The sequence below is a fragment of the Peromyscus californicus genome, unplaced genomic scaffold (genome assembly GCF_007827085.1).
Source record: "Peromyscus californicus insignis strain IS unplaced genomic scaffold, ASM782708v3 Scaffold_6__1_contigs__length_162567912, whole genome shotgun sequence".
Classification (NCBI taxonomy): domain Eukaryota; kingdom Metazoa; phylum Chordata; class Mammalia; order Rodentia; family Cricetidae; genus Peromyscus; species Peromyscus californicus.
In genome coordinates this window covers 45,081,974-45,099,762 of record NW_026294584.1, presented here as the reverse complement: position 1 = coordinate 45,099,762, position 17,789 = coordinate 45,081,974, and the positions used below count along the sequence as shown (strand labels likewise).

At 46.9% G+C, this 17,789-nt stretch overlaps 1 protein-coding gene across 6 annotated transcripts in view; it reads left to right on the top strand.

Annotated features, from left to right (window-relative positions):
- Positions 1-7,971, top strand: part of Plxna4 (plexin A4) — a 465,281-nt gene extending 457,310 nt beyond the window's left edge. For 2 of the 6 annotated variants that reach the window (XM_052722108.1, XM_052722109.1), the window contains exon 32: positions 797-7,971. In XM_052722108.1, the coding sequence (XP_052578068.1) occupies positions 797-892 (96 nt within the window). In that variant the 3' untranslated portion in view covers positions 893-7,971. The remainder of the gene's footprint in view (positions 1-796) is intronic. The other 4 variants (XR_008214655.1, XR_008214654.1, XR_008214653.1 and 1 more) reach the window with 4 other exon arrangements.
- Positions 7,972-17,789: the final 9,818 nt, after the last annotated feature.

The window sequence follows — 17,789 nt, the reverse complement described above, 5'->3', positions numbered from 1 at the left end:
TGTGACCTGGCCTTATCCACTAGACCCAAGCAAAGCAGAGGTAGATTCCAGAGAAAGAAGCATGATCCTTCAGAAAGATCATATTTCACCCCAGATCACCAGGCTGGCAACTGGCAGAGCCATGACTCAATCTAGCATGTCTTGAGTCTCTTTGTGGAAAACATCCCAATCACCCATCATTGTCCTCTGTCAATCACCTGACCTTAGAAATGGGTTTTGGAGACCTTAGCCACTACGAGCCAATTATAGAATAGGGATGGAAAGCATAGTCAGCCTACAACCTTATTCCTTTAGGGATATCTGGCATTTAACAAACAAGTTAACTGACTTTCTAAATGTGGATATTTGGGCCCCCAAGGAGCTGCTGGGGAAGCCCTTCCTTATATTGGAAGGAAAGGTAGGACTTGTTAATATCAGAAAAGCACATTCTCTGCCCCCCCAGCACCCCACTTTTGTACTCACTATGGAGCTCCCCAGATGCCATTGAGACTGTAGATGACAGTGGCTTCTCTGGATAGGCATCTTCAGCAAAGCCTCTGCTCCTACCAGTTGTCTCTCACAGACAATGGGATGCACACATTTTCCAGATGTGTGATAGTGTATTTGTTGGTGTCCTGTGCACCCATATGCCTCCCACCTCTCCTTACCCATGTCACTCAGGCTGCTTGCTTTCACAGTAGTGCCAGTAGCCGCAGGTATATCAATGCCCTGACAATAGCCATGCTGTCTTTATGTACCCTAAAAACCCAGGTACCCATACCCGACTAGTAATCTTCCATTTTGTATTCTTCCCCAGATCCTTGGACCCCTGGACCATGACGACCAGTGTGGAAAGCAGAAACTGGCTTACAAACTAGAACAAGTCATAACCCTCATGAGCTTAGACAGCTGAGAACTGTCCTTCCAGGGCCATCCTGGAGGGAGGGACACACCAAGCCGTGCCTCAGTCTAGATTATCATCTTTACCAAGTGCAAGTTCCGACAGGCATCAGCAGCAACCCCCGAGCAGCGCCGTCTCTCCTTTTATTTCTCTCCCTCTTCTGTCTCTCCCTCTTTCCGGAGTTCCATCTCTTTCAGTTGCTCCACCAGTGTGATTGGACCAGGTCACTGACCCTCAGTCAGTCCAGGGATGGCCAGGCCCCATGGTGAGAGACCTGACCAGAAGATGTCAGAGTGAGGCTCTCCCTCCCAGCTGCTCCTGGCCCCATGCATCAGCAGCAGGGCTCAAATAAGGAGGAGGAGCTGAGGACGGAGAACATTCCTATGCTGCTACTTTACCTTCTGCGTTGAGAATCCCCACTGTGGTCCAAAACCTGGCTTCGGGAAGCAACTGTGAGCTCAGTATTATCTGAAGTAGGAGACATCACTCGGATCTCCCTTTCCACACACTCAACAACAAGGGGCCAGGCAGTGACCTGGGTGCTTTGTAACTGTGAGAAAAAGGCCTTGCCTCCTACAGATGTTGGAGTAGGGACCAGTGGAAGTTTAAAGATGCTCTCTCAGGGGCCGCTGCCTACCTGTTTGATGTCCAGCAGCCTTCTGTCCCCTCCCAATATCTTTGGAGGCCTTCCAAGCATCCATTCAGACCTTTCTCCCCTTCCTGTGAAAAGTCAGACAGGGGAAAAACTAACAGTTACATTCCACCATGGAGATGTTCCTACATCATCTAATCTGGTTCCTAAAAAAAGAAATGTAGCATGGAAAGAGAGAGAGAGAGAAGGAAAGAGTATCATCTATGCCAGAAGCAACATTGATTGTTCTCTGTTCACCCCCAAGTTCAAATGCATCCTGATTGTAGTCAAAGGTCCATTGCCAGAGCCTCCTGTGTTGTCTAGAGAAGGCATCTCCATGCTCCTTTATCACCATCATCAAAGCTCACAGTGAAATGCAGAGTGCATCTAGGAGATTCTACCTCCAGCCGTCTCCAAGGCTCCATCTCCACTGTCTTTGAGAACACCCTGGAAGGCCAGGGCAGACAGCCCAACCCCTGTCCCTCCTGCAGAATCTGGTGCCATTGCTATGCAGATGACTTTGTCACTGGACTGTCCAGAGCTCTGTGGGAATTGTTTCATCAACATATCAGCTGTCTCTTCAGTGGATCTTCTTCTTCATCCCTTCTGAAGTCATCATCAGAGGAAACATACTTAAGCACAGCCTCACCAAGACAAAGCAAGATGCCAGCCAGCCTCAGCCACCAGCTTGTGCCTGGAAGGGACTGGAGAGCCAAGTGAGGGACCTGGTTGGATACAGAGAAAAGTGCATACCACTAACCATGGCCTTGGCATTTATCTTTCCATTGTGTTTTCCCATCTACTGATATGCCATTTTGTGTTAGCCAATCAGGCAAATGTGTGCTCAGAAATGTAACACGTGGTTATGACAAGAGGTGTTGACTAGTGGGTCTTGGGAACCTACAGTCTTGAAGGGATCTTAGATAGTGAATGGTCCAGTCTCTACCATAAGCAAGAATCTCTTTAGACAGCTGGGGTTTGTTGTCCACCACTCATGCAGACAAGAGAGGCATTGGAGAAGGTGGTGTTAACAGCATTCCACATCCTTGCCTTCCTTCATTCTCCATGCATTACATGTCATTTCTTCCCATCACTCAGAATGAGCCTCACATGGAGAAGGAGCTGTACCATTTCAAGCCAAGTCCATGTGTCATCCTGCACCTTTCAGGACATCAAGACCCTTTTCATATGAGAGAGCAGGGTTGAGGAAGGCACCTAGGAGTCTGCAGGAAGCATGGAAAGATTTCTTATCCCATGTAGGAGGATGTTGAGATGGTCTCCTTCTCTGTCCCCTGGCTCATCTGTCCATCCTTCAGGGTCAGTATACTTCACTGAGTGTTCGTCATGTGTGTGGTGAGAGCATTCTTCTATCCATAGGAAATCAGGATGTCACCTGCCAAGGCTGAACTCTGGCAGCCCAGAGCAGCACCCTGTGGCATTGCTGTGGACAAAATGACAAAGACACACCAATGTAGGAAAAAGGACGAAAAGTCTAGGGAAAGAGGCATTGGAAGTGGGGAGGGTAATGAAAGAAAACAAAAACAAACCAAAAAACCACCAGAGGTTTTGGCAAAGCAAGTGCCAGGTGGAGACATATGGAATTTCTATCAGTGACTATTGTTTTTCTTCCATGAAGCCATGGGACCTGGCAGGCTTCAGGGTGTATGGGGCGGGGGGAACACCTCAGCTGAGAAGGTATTTTTGCACATATGAAGGGTTGGGGAGGAGAGAGCCATGAACATATTTAACACAGATTTGCAGGATGGAAGGTGTGTGTATGTGTGTGTGTGTGTGTGTGTGTAGGTGCATGGGTGAGTGTGCTTTGATTTTTAAGTTTTGCACAGTTAGAGAAAAATGAACAGTAGCAACAAGAGACTGTTATCATGGCTTTGCTGACATGTTCTCCCCCCTCCCCGGATGATTTTACTGTTGTTATTATTATTATTTTGTCGGTACAGAATTTTTTTCCTTACTTTTGTTAACAAGCAAAATTTCAAACACCTCAGAGAAATACACATATCAGGAGGAAAGAGGCGGGGACGGTCTTGCCTGGGTTTCCTGGATCTCCTGGTTTCCTGGGTCTCCTCGTTTCTCTTGAGGGGGCTTTGGGCAGATTCTTTCACTTTAATTGGTGATGTAGGTTTTTTCTGGTACTTCATAGGCAGTCCTTGTGGCCTGCTTGGGGACTCAGAAATCAAGGCCCATCTTGCTTGTAAAAACAAAAAACAAACAAACAAAACAAAACAAACCCACCAACTTTCCTTTTGCTGTTTGTTTGCTTGTTTGTTTTTGTTTCCCATTAGATTTTTTTTTCTTTTTTGCAAGTGTGATACCTTTAAAAGCAAGGTTAGGCAACGTTGTTTGAAATCTGTCACATCCTCCCAGATATTCCTTCGCAACTCCCCCTTGAGATTCTCTAGCTCCTCTTAGCAGTTAGAGAGACCCTGATGGTCTGTGAGCTCTCAGAGAACGAAGTCAGAGAAACTAGGACATAAGACACAGTGGTGCCTCGCCCCCTGTCCAGAGTTCACTTGCGGGGTGTTGCAGATCTGCTGACGGTAGAACCTTTATTTATCTCTTGGAGTTTGTTCAGAGGGTATGGGTGGGGGAGTAGGTAGCCTCTCTCACATCACCCCCCCCCCCCCCCCCCGCCTTCACCTCACCTCTGCATCCTCCTGCTCCTGACACCACTGGTCAAAATGGTACTACTGATCACACATCCCAAATGACTGACCAAGTGAGGATTTGAATCTTGAAAGGAGAAGACCAGGGAGCAGGGAGTTTGATAGGGTCCTGAAAGCAAAAGACTGGGTAGAAGAAACCTGGGAAGGTATCTGCAGGCTGGTTACTTCTCTGTGGCATGTTTGTCTCTCTAGGTGTGGGCGTGGTCTGGTCATGTCTTCATCCTTCCCTGTAAGGAGACACAGTAATGTTTCTTAGTGCCATGAAGTCATTAGCTTTTGTGTCAGTTACTTCCTCAGGAAAATACTTTCTTGCCTTCTTCTTTCAATACAGTTTTAAACTTGGGGACAGAGGACAAACAGAGAACCCCCCCACCCAGACTAAGGTACTTTGCAACCCCGTGCAGCATGCATGGCCAGAGCCAGCCCCTGGAACCTTCATGATGGGAGTCCACAGACCTGGAGTAAGCTCAGGGTGGGTGCCTGAGTGGGGCCACATTTGGGAAGAGAAATACTTTTAATGAATCCCACAGCTCAAGGCAGAGTATCCAGGACGATTCCAAGGAAGCAGGAGTTGCTAACAGAGAAGTCTTTCTGTGCTTGTAGACTCTGAGAGTCCTGCTTCCACTGGGTTAATGTTGCTATAATACCCAGCACATCCACCACCCTAACATCCCATCCCAGAGGCCCATGGTGCTCATGTACCACCCTACACCCCCACTCCCACCCCATGTGCATGTCTGTCTCCTGACTGTGCCCCACTCTGGCAGCTAGCTTTCTCCCGGTTCCTCCCTGAGGCCAAGGACTGATTTGGATACAGGAGTTACTCAGTTCTTCAGTCCATTAGAAGTGAGTGCTGTCCCATCCTAACCTTGGCTGTTTCCCCTGAGTGAGAGGGTCTCCTCTCCTCCAGCCAATGCCCTGTGGGTCCTCTATTAGAGGAGTCACAAGCAATGGCATCCCAAACGATCTCTAAGAGGCAAGGCTCTGCCACGCTTTCTAGGACCCTGGGTGATGCTACTGTGGTCCATCCTGGCCTAAGCACCTCTCATTTTGACACAAATAGGAGAGGATCCTTTCTGTCTTGTATCCTAGGACTCTCTGCCTTTGGCTTCACCAGACAGCAAGTAAATACTTCATCTTGAGAAAGGCCAATGCTCCTGTAATCAGGAATAAATTTTCCCCCTTCTCACAGAGAGCCCCAGAAGCCAGGAGATGACTGATATGAGGGGGTACTCAGCAGGTGGGAAACTCAGAGGTACTCAGCTTATGTCCCTTCAAAGGGCAGCACCCAGTGACAGTTCCAGCAAGTTCCTAACGGGAGCTTGGGGTTCAGGGGCATTTCTGTGGATGAACCAAGGTGACCCTGTCCAGGTAGCTGGCTGTCCTGGCTCTTCTCTGGCCTTTCCTCCATGTTCCTCATCCACATCAAGGGCCTCCACCCATCCTTTCAGGACAAGGGGGCCCTGACTATACAGCCCTTCCCTTTGGAAAAAAAGCTGTGGGATATTTGATTGGGGTTTTGTAGTTCCTTATTTTTTTTTTGGTCGCTTATCTTAAGAATTTGAAAGTAATGAGGGAGCCTGGCTGTGGATGTAAAATGACTGAGAGGAAGAGTTAAGCAGAATTCTTAAATTCTTCCAGTGACTTCTAAACAGATGAGGCTAGCTTAAATGTGGGAGTGAGAAAACCTCTCCATTAGTAAGGAAAATGGTCCAGAAATTCCCCATGTGAACTGTGAACATGCTAGGGGGAGCATCCTCATGGCTGCTAATACCCTCATGCTTCCCCTGCCCTTTTGACAGACAGAGGCCACTCCTCCCGTCTCTGGTGGATTCACCCCAGGGCATTCTGCATGGAATCAATGCAAGCTTCGTTATTGTAAGTGGGTAGGTGGGGTACCATTCCAGGTAATAGTAAAGGGGCAACTCCCGAAAGAGGCTTGTAAGTTTCTCCTGGTGCTCTGAGAGGCCACCCCATGCCTCCCATTTAGAAAGCAATCACTGCAGGAAATGTTTTTAATATTAGGAGAGACTTTTTGTTTATACTACAAATCATGGCTCTTCAATAATATTGCTTTTTATTAATATTTAGGGAGCATCCAAGTTTTCAAAAGTATTTAAGTCTTTTGGTTGGAAAGACAGACGTCTTCCTTAGCGTCCCGCTGGAATCCCTTAAGTAGACTGATGGCTGTGAGGAAGCTGAGCAAACAGTTCCTGAGGAGCGACGAGAACGTCGTGTTCCAGCTCCTGGAAAAGATGGCGAGGGCTCTGACTGGGGGGGTCCTTGGTTGGGGAGTCTCACATCCCTCCTCTCTTTCCCCTCCTCCCTCTTCCTTGGGTTCCTATCTAGTCCTGGCTCTCCAGGCTGTCTCTGGAATTAATGAATCCTTCATATTGTTTCTCAGCTTCCTTCAAACTACACTGAAGCTGAATTTGGGGCGACCCAAGCCCCCCCCTCCCCAGTAACACAAAAGCAAGTGGACAGTCGCTCCGCCAGTTTCTGCCTCTCCTGCCCCTTTCTTTTGTTTGTATCTTTAAAGACTCAAGCACACGTTGGAAAGGTTCCCGTATGAGAGTAGAGCTCCAAACAGCACCAGTTAAACCAACAGAGGGGACAGTTAAACAGCACCCCCAAAGACACTCTGAAGCAGAGAACACTTCCGCAAGCAGAACTGAGGAAGGCTCCTGTGCAGAGATCAGTTCCATTCGAGCAAGAGGCGAAGATGGGCTATGTGTCCTCACCTATCCTCCCAACCCTTCCCTGCCGTTCTTGTCAGCTTGTAGGCTTATGAAACCTTCTGTTCTTCACAAACAAAAGCTAGTTTACCTCAAAGACTCTTGTTTCCATTTGGAAACCAATGACATGGCTTGAGAATGGATGACCCTCCCCACACCCCTCCACATCCCTCCCTGCCTGGGCCTGGTGTCCTTGGGGCATTAGGTAGTAGCTTCTTCCTGGGTTGGCTGCTCTGCAAAGGGACCAGGTCCCCAGGCCTGAAATGGGAAGGGAGGATTGGATGCAACCTCCCCCCCCCCTCCACCCCCTACTTAGCATGTAGGGAACAGCCTCTGTCTCTTCCAGCAGGGTCCTGTGAAGTTACCATAGCAACTAGCAACTCCAGGTACCACAAAAGACAATAGCTTCAAGCACTGAGGTGTGGGAGAGAGCAGGGGTTCTGGCTTGGTCAGAGCACCCAGAATTAGGCCCCCAGTGCTAGGAGGGCAAAGAAGGAAGAGAGAGAGAAATGGACGCATGAATGGGTTAAGCAGCTGCAGGGGCCTTGGGAGCCTGAGGAGCAAGAGGCCACTGAGAGAGGCAGGACAGATCATTTCTGTTCTCCTCACCACATGCCCGCCCTTCCCAGTGCGCTCCACTTCTATTCCAAAACTCTCACCTTGAATACTGACCCTTCGAGAGCAGAAAGCAAAGTATACCTTTAGACAACAGTGTTACCCTGAGCCTCAAGGACAGGTGAATGGGGTCTCTGAAGAAAAAAAAAAAAAAAGAGGGTCTTCTGGTTTTGATTTTTCAAGAAGAGTATCCTAGTAAGATTAAAAAAAAAAAATTTAAAAAAATTTTTAAAAGAAAACCTATGCTATTTAAATTGGAGCCCAGTTGTAACTTGGTAAAGGCAAGCTTCTGTACCTTTGTTATAATTAATTGTATACCTGTGTATGTAAATATAAGGCATTCCTATTTTGCAGTTCAGAACAAAAAAAAACTATTTGTAATATAGAATAAAGTTTATTAAAAAATAATAAAAATGCAGTTTGAGATTTGGAGTCTTTATGTGACTGTTTGGGTAAGGGGGCTCAGAAGTAGGCAGTGACCTCTACCATGATGATGCCTGGCACCTCCTCTCTCCAGACACTTGAGATCTAATCATCAGAGGGTAACCCCTTCTACCTAAGGTTTTGTTCTCATTTAAGGCAGCCGCATGGGGTGGTGCCTCTGCATGTTCGGGCGAGTAAGTTCACTCCCACGATGTTGACAGCGCTTTGTCAGGGGCCTCAGCTAGCCCCTGAATCTGTCTTAACGGCCCTCCAGCCCTCACCATCAGAGTCTCTTTGCAAAATGCAACAAGTTTTGCTATTCCGCTCTAACTCTTCCTGGCAAGCCACACGCTAGTCTCTCCAACCTGTAAGGCAGGGCCCCTGCGGGCCAGTGTAGATTTACTCACCAGGGAGGTAGCCTCAACCATGGTGAGTGGTGAGGCCACCTGGCCTTGGGAAGGGGCTTGAAGGAAGTGGCCATGGCTGTGCCTATGGCTTGACCTAAGGCTAAGGCCTTCCACCTCCAGAGAATCATACTGGAACAAAACTACTAAGGAAGATCAATGAGGCTTGGGGCGGGGTGGGGGTGGGGGGGGTGGGGGGGGCAACAGCCTCTAGCAGACACAGACAGCCAGCACAAGCAAGTGGCACACCTCAACAGTGACTTTGTGAATGGAAGGAGACGCGGTAGTGGCCTCAAGGCCTGGGGACTGGTTGCTCCGACTCAACCAGCAAAGTAGCTAGTGATCAGCAAGAATGTTCTCTTCTTAGTAAACATGGAGGCAGGGTAGGAAGATGTAGGTTGAGATGCTCCACTCCACCCTATCCCGGCCACATCCCCAGCAGATTTTATCGGTGTAATCTCAAGTTTCACCAGACCCAACCACCATGACCTCGAGCAGACAGACCACTTCTTGGTGTATCTGTTTCCTTATTCACAAAATGAGGCTTGTTTTAACTGTGCTATGAAGCCCAGAAAGGTTTTTTAGTCTGATTTAGATAACTGATTGAAAAGAGATCCGATGTTCTGCAAAAGGCCATGCCAACACACGTGGTCTTATTAGTCATAAAAACAACCCTGTACAATCACAAGTGCATCCGTCCTGCAGCCCCAGTGACATTCAGAGTGGCTGCCTTAGTTACTCATTGGAAAACAAAACAGAAAAACAGTAAATATCTCACACCTTATAAACAAATACCTTCACTAAACTGGGGCTCTTAAAGGCGGTGGCCATTACTCAGTTGAATTTACCCTGGCTTAGCTCAGTAACTGGCTCAGGACATACTGTGGATGAACTGAAGGAGGGAAAAAAGCTGTACACAAAAGTAATCAACCACTGAGTTGGTCCCTGAACTGTCTTCCCACTGTGAGCATGGGGTCATCATTTTCCTCCATGGACTACATGTCCCATGAGTACCTCATCTTCAGGATGAGAACTGCAGCTGAGTGCTGTCTCTTCCAATTAGAGAAAAGGTAATATAATCAAATTAGCAGAGTTGCTCCTGGCCTAGCCAAGGGAATGGAGGCCTGGGAGGGTCATTTTAGCACCTTGCACCTCCTCTAAACCCACCTGATGTTTGTTTCAGAAAAACACTTGCCTTGAATATGGAGGCAGAAACTGTAGAGCTGCTGAGGGAACCCACTACAACTAAGGACACATGTATGATTTGGGAGTCATTCCTAGAGACAACTGGAAGTTTATACTACTGGACCATAATTTCTACTTTCCCTCTCTGGGTGAGCAATACAACATCCCACTCCAATAAAGTGCATCTGGCCCACAACTTGCTTCCAAGCAGTGAACTATGAGAGCTGAATGATATAAACACCTGAAGTGCTCCAGGGAGCAGCTTGCCCCATCAACCTGGACAACGACAGCGGAAGAGTCACTAGGTGATCCTGGTAGACACACAGATTAAGTTAAAACTCAATCTTTGCTTCTCTGTATCGCCGGGATGTGAGAGCTCTTGTTACCGAGGCATAGCAGAGTCCACCCTGGCTGCTCCTGGGAATAAGAGGTTTATTCTGAACAGTGCAACTGATGAAATTAGCACTTTCACCTACAGAGAACACAGAACTGTTCTTATGACCAAAAGGTCTCTCTTTTCCTTCTTCCCTCCCTCTCTCTCTCTCTCTCTCCCTCCCTCCCTCCCTCCCTCTCCAGATTTTAGAATGCTAAAACTAGATTTTAGCATTCTCTTGCATCTCTTTTGGGTTTCTCCCCCTCCCGCCCCCCCCTCTCCTTCCCTTCCTCATCCCTCCCTCCTTGCCTCCCTCCCCGCTTCTTTGACAGGCACTCACTTCTTAGTCCAGGCTGGCTTCAGGCTCATTACCTTCCTGCCTCTGCCTCCTGAGTCCTGAGATTTCAGGTGCTTGGCTTGGTTCAAGTCTATTAAAAATATAACACTAGCCGGGCGGTGGTGGCGCACGCCTTTAATCCCAGCACTCGGGAGGCAGAGCCAGGTGGATCTCTGTGAGTTCGAGGCCAGCCTGGGCTACCAAGTGAGTTCCAGGAAAGGCGCAAAGCTACACAGAGAAACCCTGTCTCGAATATATATATATATATAACACTGACTATTTGCTCGTGAGATGAGTCCATTTTTTTTTAATGCTCCTAATTTTCCTGAGCGGGGCCTGGGACAGATTAGAACTGAAGGGAAAAACTAAGAGAATGAAGGAATGGTAGGAGGACAACTGACCAGGGAGAAGTGAGACTTATCAGGAAAGGATGAACCCACCCAGCGTTGTAAAAAATAACCTATCGTTTTCTGGCATTTTGATTCTGATCCACAATCGGAAGTGGGGGAAGCAGATGACTCATACTCTTTGCCTTCTTGTCCCGGGCACTTCAGGAGCCATGGATTCATTGTCACATCTAAGAATCACACCAAGCACAATTGGTCCCTCAAATGACACAGAAATGATATCAAAAAACCCTAGTCACAAGATACATGTCTCTTAAGGGGAAAGGTCTCAAGTTTTTGGGGAACACACAGTTTGTCAAAATGCACAAGAATGAGCTTAACAAGATACAGGCAAATGATGCCAAGGTCAAGAGTGCATGTGCCAAGGATATTAAGCCCTCACTTCATAAAACACAAAGAGGTAGAGTCCAAGATCCAAAAGGGTGTCAACCACAAGCTCCATCAACTTGACTGCCTCAGCCACTCCAAGCCTATGAAGCATGCTCATGCTCACATTGACACAGACCACAATGTCCAAAGCTGTCTTCTGTGGGTCAGACCAAGGCTCCATCAGAGGCTCCCAAAGGTGTCCAGGCCTCCATGAAGGTCCATAGAAAAGGCCTCTGACAATATAAGGACAAATGGACTAGTGTGATGATGTGACTCCCCTGCCCCCAGTGGCCTTCTGCAGGTGATTAGTGTCCTGAAACTGAATCGTAAGTACAGACAAAAGGAATAGGGATTCTATTTTCAACCTACACCCTTCTCAACATGAGAGTTGCCTCTCCAGGCTCTTGCTGAAAGTGTGACACCTAGAAAGATGCTGCCTAGTTTTAGGAAAGGCCTGATAGTCCTTCTAAGACACCAGGGAGGAAAAATACATCCTTTTCCCCCAACTCTTCACAGGCATACAGTGAGAAGGACCTTCCCACCCATACCACATAGGAGCCACAGCCTGGGCTGTTCTCTAATCATTCCCACTGCACCACCCCAAACTCCACTAAGTCACTAGGAAGGTACCCAACCCCTGCACTAGGAATCTCTCTTTCATCATAGGACACACCCTGTTTCCTCAAACCGAATAACCTCAGATATGCTTGAGCGGTCCTTACTGCCGAACCACACTTTCTATTCCTTTTCCCACTTCAGCTTGTCTTCAGCTCTTTGTGTCCCATGAACAACACAAATGTAAGATGTCACCGCTGCCACCACAAAGCTACATTCACGGCTCATCCATGCATGGACTTCCACCTCCAGGATCAATTCCTGATTCTCCTTTGTGCCCTGATCATACCGAGTAAAGAATACAACCGTGGCCTGGCTCAAATATACCCTGTACTGACCAGATCTTTCTAGAGCAAGTTCCTAACAACCTGTAACCCTCAATTTTTGTTTTGATTTTTTTTTTTTTGTCTGTCAGGATGAGAACAATGGCTTCTTTCTCGTAGGATTGTTGCAAATGAGATAATGATTGGAGTACTCAGCACAGGTCCCTGACACCTTGTAACTTGGTGGCAGCTTCTTCCGCTCTGGACAACACACTTGTGAAGAACCTTGCATGCTCTCCCTCCAGCCCTAGTTCATAGGATAGCACTTGGCATGTCGTAGTTGCCCTGAAAATGTGCCTTAAATGAACAAATAAAATTAAGCAGCAGTAAAATTTTTCAACAGTACAGTCTTACAATTTAGCTATATATCAGCTTCTCAGCGGACTTTGGAAATGATAACAAAAGATTACAAGTACCTGAGTTCCCAAGCCAGCACCTGATACAGGGGCTTGCAAGCAGGTGGTCCTGAGGGAGGGGAGTGAGGAATAGGGAAGCAAAGACAAGCCAATCCAAACTGTCTCTCTACCACGGGCAGCAGGGACTTCACTCCTCTGGATCTGTAAAAACTGTAGAATGACCCTTGGGGTGGCTCTCATTCCTCATCGCCTAAAGACTGCCCAATGGCTATTTACTCATCCCTACCTCTAAGTGAGCATGTTGGAATGGCTAAGTGGCTTCCCTAGGGACTCTATCAATTGAAGCAGAGGAGCCAAAGGACAGAAAGGGAGATATGGCTTCCTTAAACAGATGTTGCCAGACTACAGATGAATGTCACCTGGCTAGTGTGAGGACAGCTGGGATAGAAAGGTAGGTTGATGGGATATGCGGTGGAGCAGAGTGTCTGCAACACAAGATGTAATCCTTTAAACCCCTTAATTCATTCTATAAAAGCAATATTAGAGTCATTTCAAATGATATTTTTCTGGTAAGAATCCCCAAATTTCTTCTGCTTATTCATTTTTCCACTGTTCCTTTTGTTCGCCTGAACTCTTTACTAGTTCTTCAAGAACTTTATATAATAGATTTGGGTCATATTCATCTTCCTACTCCGACTCAGCCCCTCTTCTCAACCCTCCTATTGGTGAAATTATTAAGGCCACTCCACGTAGTTAAAAGGGAGGTTTATTTTGTGGGGTAGCTTACAAGTGAAGGGATAGTTTACAGGGTCTGGGAAAGGTGTAGCACAGTCCAGCGGTGTTCTCTGGAGAACTCTGCTCGGTCTACCTTCAGCGTCCAGGGTCCAGGAACCAAGAGAGCCCCCGCATCCAGATCTTGGGTCTTCAGGGTCCTCCCCGCCTTGTAGGCGTGACAGTTACCGAAGCCTCAATGGGGGTTGGAACTTCCAGATCAAAGCTGGAATGGCTACCCACTACACCCTCCCAACTTTGTATCCTCTTTTTCTGAACCCAGCAAGTACAGTTTGTGCTGCCACGTGTCTTAGGTGTCTGGCCATCCACTGAAATGTGGCTGAACCACAAGGCAGATACCTTTACATAGAGCTCTCCCTTTTCTTAGCAGCTATCAGTTGCCAATAGTTCCTTAGTATGGGTGGAAATCCATGTCTAACCTCCCTTCTCCATGTTGGAATTATATCTGGTGTAAGGTTAGGTAAGTTTTGTGGGGTTTTTTCTTCATTATTTCTATTTCCACCTACAGACATTGTTTTTCCCCCTCATTTCCATAATGAATTAAGGTATTTTTTAAAGAAAAAAATCAATGTTTATCTTTCTTTGCAAACTTCATACCCATACTCCCCTCCAACTTCTCCCAGATCCCCGCCCATACACACACACACACACACACACACACACACACACACACACACACTCTTCCTAACTTCATATCCTCCTCTTCTGTTTTACAACCCACTCAGTCTATAGGGCCATCCCCTGGAGCACGGACCACATCCCTGAAGACAGCTGATACTCCTTCCCCAACGACCATCACCTGCCAATAGCTCTCATCTCTGAACTGGGTCTCATGAGCCCCTCTCACCCATTCTGGAATACTGACTACCTTGAGCTTGTACAGGGAGCCACAGTTGCTTATGAGTTCATGAGTCCAATAATGTTAAAAGGATGCTCTTTTGCAGCACTCCTCTCCAGTCTCTGGCTATTGCTATCTTCCTGCCCCTTTCTCACAATGCTTCCTGAGCATTTAGGGGAGGGAATGATATAGATGTCCCATTTGGGGCTGAGCACTATAGTCAGTGATTCTCTCTTCTTTGACTGGTTGTTGTCCTCTGTGTTAACCACCATCCACTGCAATAAGAAGCTTCTCTGGTGAGGGGTGAGGGCTCCACTACTCCATGAGTATAAGGGTAAGTATTTAGAAGGCAGTATTAATGCTGAGTCTGTTTATCAAAGTAATAGTAGTAAGTTCTCCCCTAGGATGTATGACCTCTCTAGCTATGGGTTCACGGCCAGGTTTATAGTATCAGGTCTGAGTTTCTTGTCTATGGAGCATGCCTTAAGTACAATCACAAAATGGTTGTAACTATGATATTTCTGACACTATTTCACCAGTAGGCACATCTTGCTTAGCATGCTGATCATAAGACCACTGACCACAATTCTTTCCAAGCAGCCTTTCTAGATCTACCCTCAAGAATTAACATTATATGATGACTCCCTCCTCCTCTAGAGGATGGACAGTACCCCAGGAGGCCCACAACCATACATTTCAATCATAGAGTAGTTGGTCTTGGGATCCAGTCTTGGAAGACTGAGACAGAAGGACAACCACAAGTTCAAGAGTAGTTTGGGGCCGGGTGGTGGTGGCACACTCCTTTAATCCCAGCCCTTGGAAGACAGAGCCAGGCTGATCTCTGTGAGTTTGAGGCCAGCCTGGTCTCCAAAGCGAGTTCCAGGAAAGGCGCAAAGCTACACAGAGAAACCCTGTCTCGAAAAACCAAAAAAAAAAAAAAAAAAAAAGAGTAGTTTGGGTCACATAGAGTTCAAGTCTAACCTGGGCTACACGGTGAAACCTTGTCTCAAAACCAAAACCAAACAAACAAGCAAAAGTTAGCAAGGTCCAATATGCATGAAAATATCTCATATCAATTGTTCATCAAAAGTACAATGTTAAATACATCAGCTTGGGTTTCTAGCTTTCTACAATCTACATTCGCTATTCATGAGTCATTTAGCCTCATCCTGGAGTACTGCTGTAGGACCAGCACATATCTCTCCATCTGCTTGGCTTAGATGGATCTAGGGCCAAAGGAAATCAAGGCTACATTATTGCCTGTAGGACTACCAAGCCCCCTTGGTCTGTCAGGATCCTGACTGATACTGTAGCAGTCGCCTCTCTATCAACCACAACTGGATGCTGAAAGGGTCCTAGCTGGACAAGCAGTCTCCCTCCTCAGTACACTTTCTTACAGGGAAGAAATGCATACAGCGTACTAATGGAGGATAATTGTCCATCCCTAGGAGAAGATTAACCTTTTCCTATTGTGCCTTTGTGCCTTCTATCATCCATAACCTCCTGTGGACTATTGCTCAGATTAAACAAACAACAACAACAAAACCTTCCAGGGGTTCACACACACTGAATTTGTATTATAGTCAAGTTTTTCTAGGAACTCTAGTTTAACACAATCTTGCCATTTTCTTTCAAACAGCCCAGAGAGGCCCCATGGCCTGCTTTTCCTTTATTCCATCCCTTCTTGAGTATTGTTTTTTTTACGCTACAGGAGCCTGCCTTACATGCCAGTCTAAATCACTCATACTCATCAGAGCCTCTTCTATCTCATAAAGATCATGTCCCATCACAGGGCTCAGCAAAACGCTAACATCCTATACCAGTCCTGATATTCCTGCTGAATTAGCTTTCTTCTTAACTTTCCTATGAACTCAACCCTACCTGACCTCAAGGACTGGGCATCAAATACCACATCTCTCATGTCCCATTCCCTCAGTACTACCTCTCCTTCCTCTATTGTCTTCCAGTCCCTACTGTTCATGGGGACTTCAGCCAAGTGTCCCTAATGGCTTGTGGGAAACAGTCCACAGGAGGCTTGTTTTCCTTGTACTGCCTCAGATGGTGTGGCCTTTCTGTCAAGGAAGGATGAGTTGTTCTGTTATTGAGTTTCTCCACGTTCACCGCTCCCACCTGCCCTCATCTCTCAAACCTTTACAAGCAAGGATGTGGGTGCTCTTTCACTCCTTACTTGATGTTCCTCCCAAAGTAAGCATTTCAGAGGTATATTGCTTCCTGATTATCACAATCTTCTGTACTGAGCCGTTATTAAATCCCCCATTTCCATGCCAAATCATGGATTTTCTCTCCTCTGCAGTACAGGTTAGTCCTGAGTGAAGGCTATCTCCTATCACTTCTGTCTTGCTTTCCCCCACATCATTGTCCTGTTCTTTCATAGTTCTAACTCTCTGGGTCCTAGAAAGGGATCTGGTGAAGAGACCAAATTAGCATTCTCTTGCCCTTCCCCTTTCCTGGGAAAGAAATGGCAAGCCAGCACATCTCATCCTCTGCCTTTCCCACTTTCCCTGCCATATCCAAGGCTAACACAGAAGGTAACAACTGTTGGCCTTTTCCATTGTAACCCCTCCATTATGAGCGCAGGTTCCTTCTAAGAAGATGACTCGGCTTCGTTGTTTATCATATCACTCTCAGAAGGAGTCTTGCAATTGCCACCGTAGCTTCTTTGCCAAAATGTCCCGTGTGTGCTGTTGTTAGGGATTATATCTTCTACTCCTTCAGTCATTTGGGGGGCATCCCAGTGATAGACCCCGTGTATTAAAAGGAACCCAGAAACTCATAGAATCACCCCAGGGATGCATCACCCTCAAACCATGCAATCTTGGTTATACATCTCATCTCCCATGGTAGGACCCAAACAAGTGCTCCTCCAAGACTCATGGTTCTGTCAGTCTCTGTCCAGGCACCAACTGCTCTGTGACTTTTCCTAGGAAGTCTTTCTATTTTAGAGAGAGAGGGAGGGAGAGGGAGAGGGAGAGGGAGAGGGAGAGAGAGACTATATCTCAGAGAGCAAACAAACAATTCTATCCAAATCCAGTCTGCTGAACCAATGTGTTTATTGCGATCACTCACGGGAGCAGAAGTGAACTGCACAGTGGCATCACCGGAATTCCCAGAATGGGCCGATGACACATAAAAGCTGCATCACTGGAGTTCCCTGAATGACTTGCAGGCAGCTACACTACTGAAGAATCACCCCTCACCTAGCAATGGTTTACCATTTATATAACCTCTGGGAAGGACCTCAGGAGTACTGTGAGTTACATGAGCCTCATTAACCTTCCCCCTCTATCTCAAACCTTGAGAGACAGAAGCAAAGGCAGGTAAGTCCAAGGTCAGCCTGGTCTATATAGTGAGTTCCCAGACAGCCAGGCCCACATAGAGGGAAGCTGTCTCAAAAGACAAAGACAAAAACAAAAGAAAAAAAAGCACTAAAAACATGAAGTCTGATTTGGTGTTGACTGAGCATGAGGCCTGCCCTGGAGTGTAGTTAATATATCCATTGTCACTCCATTGGAGAAAACTGATTTTCCCTCTCCCAGCAGCTATCACTTCTCCTCCTTCACACTAGGATTTTTGTCTAGCTTGAACTTGGGCAGGTCTTATGCATGCTGTCACAGTCTTTGTAAATTAATACCTGTGTCTGCCATGTTGTATCCTGAAACTGCTGTTTCCTCAAAATCATCCACCACCTCTGACTCTAACAATCTTTCTACCCCCTTTTCTGCATAGATCCCTGAGCCTTGTGTGTGTGTGTGTGTGTGTGTGTGTGTGTGTGTGTGTGTGTGTGTGTGTGTGCGTGCGCGC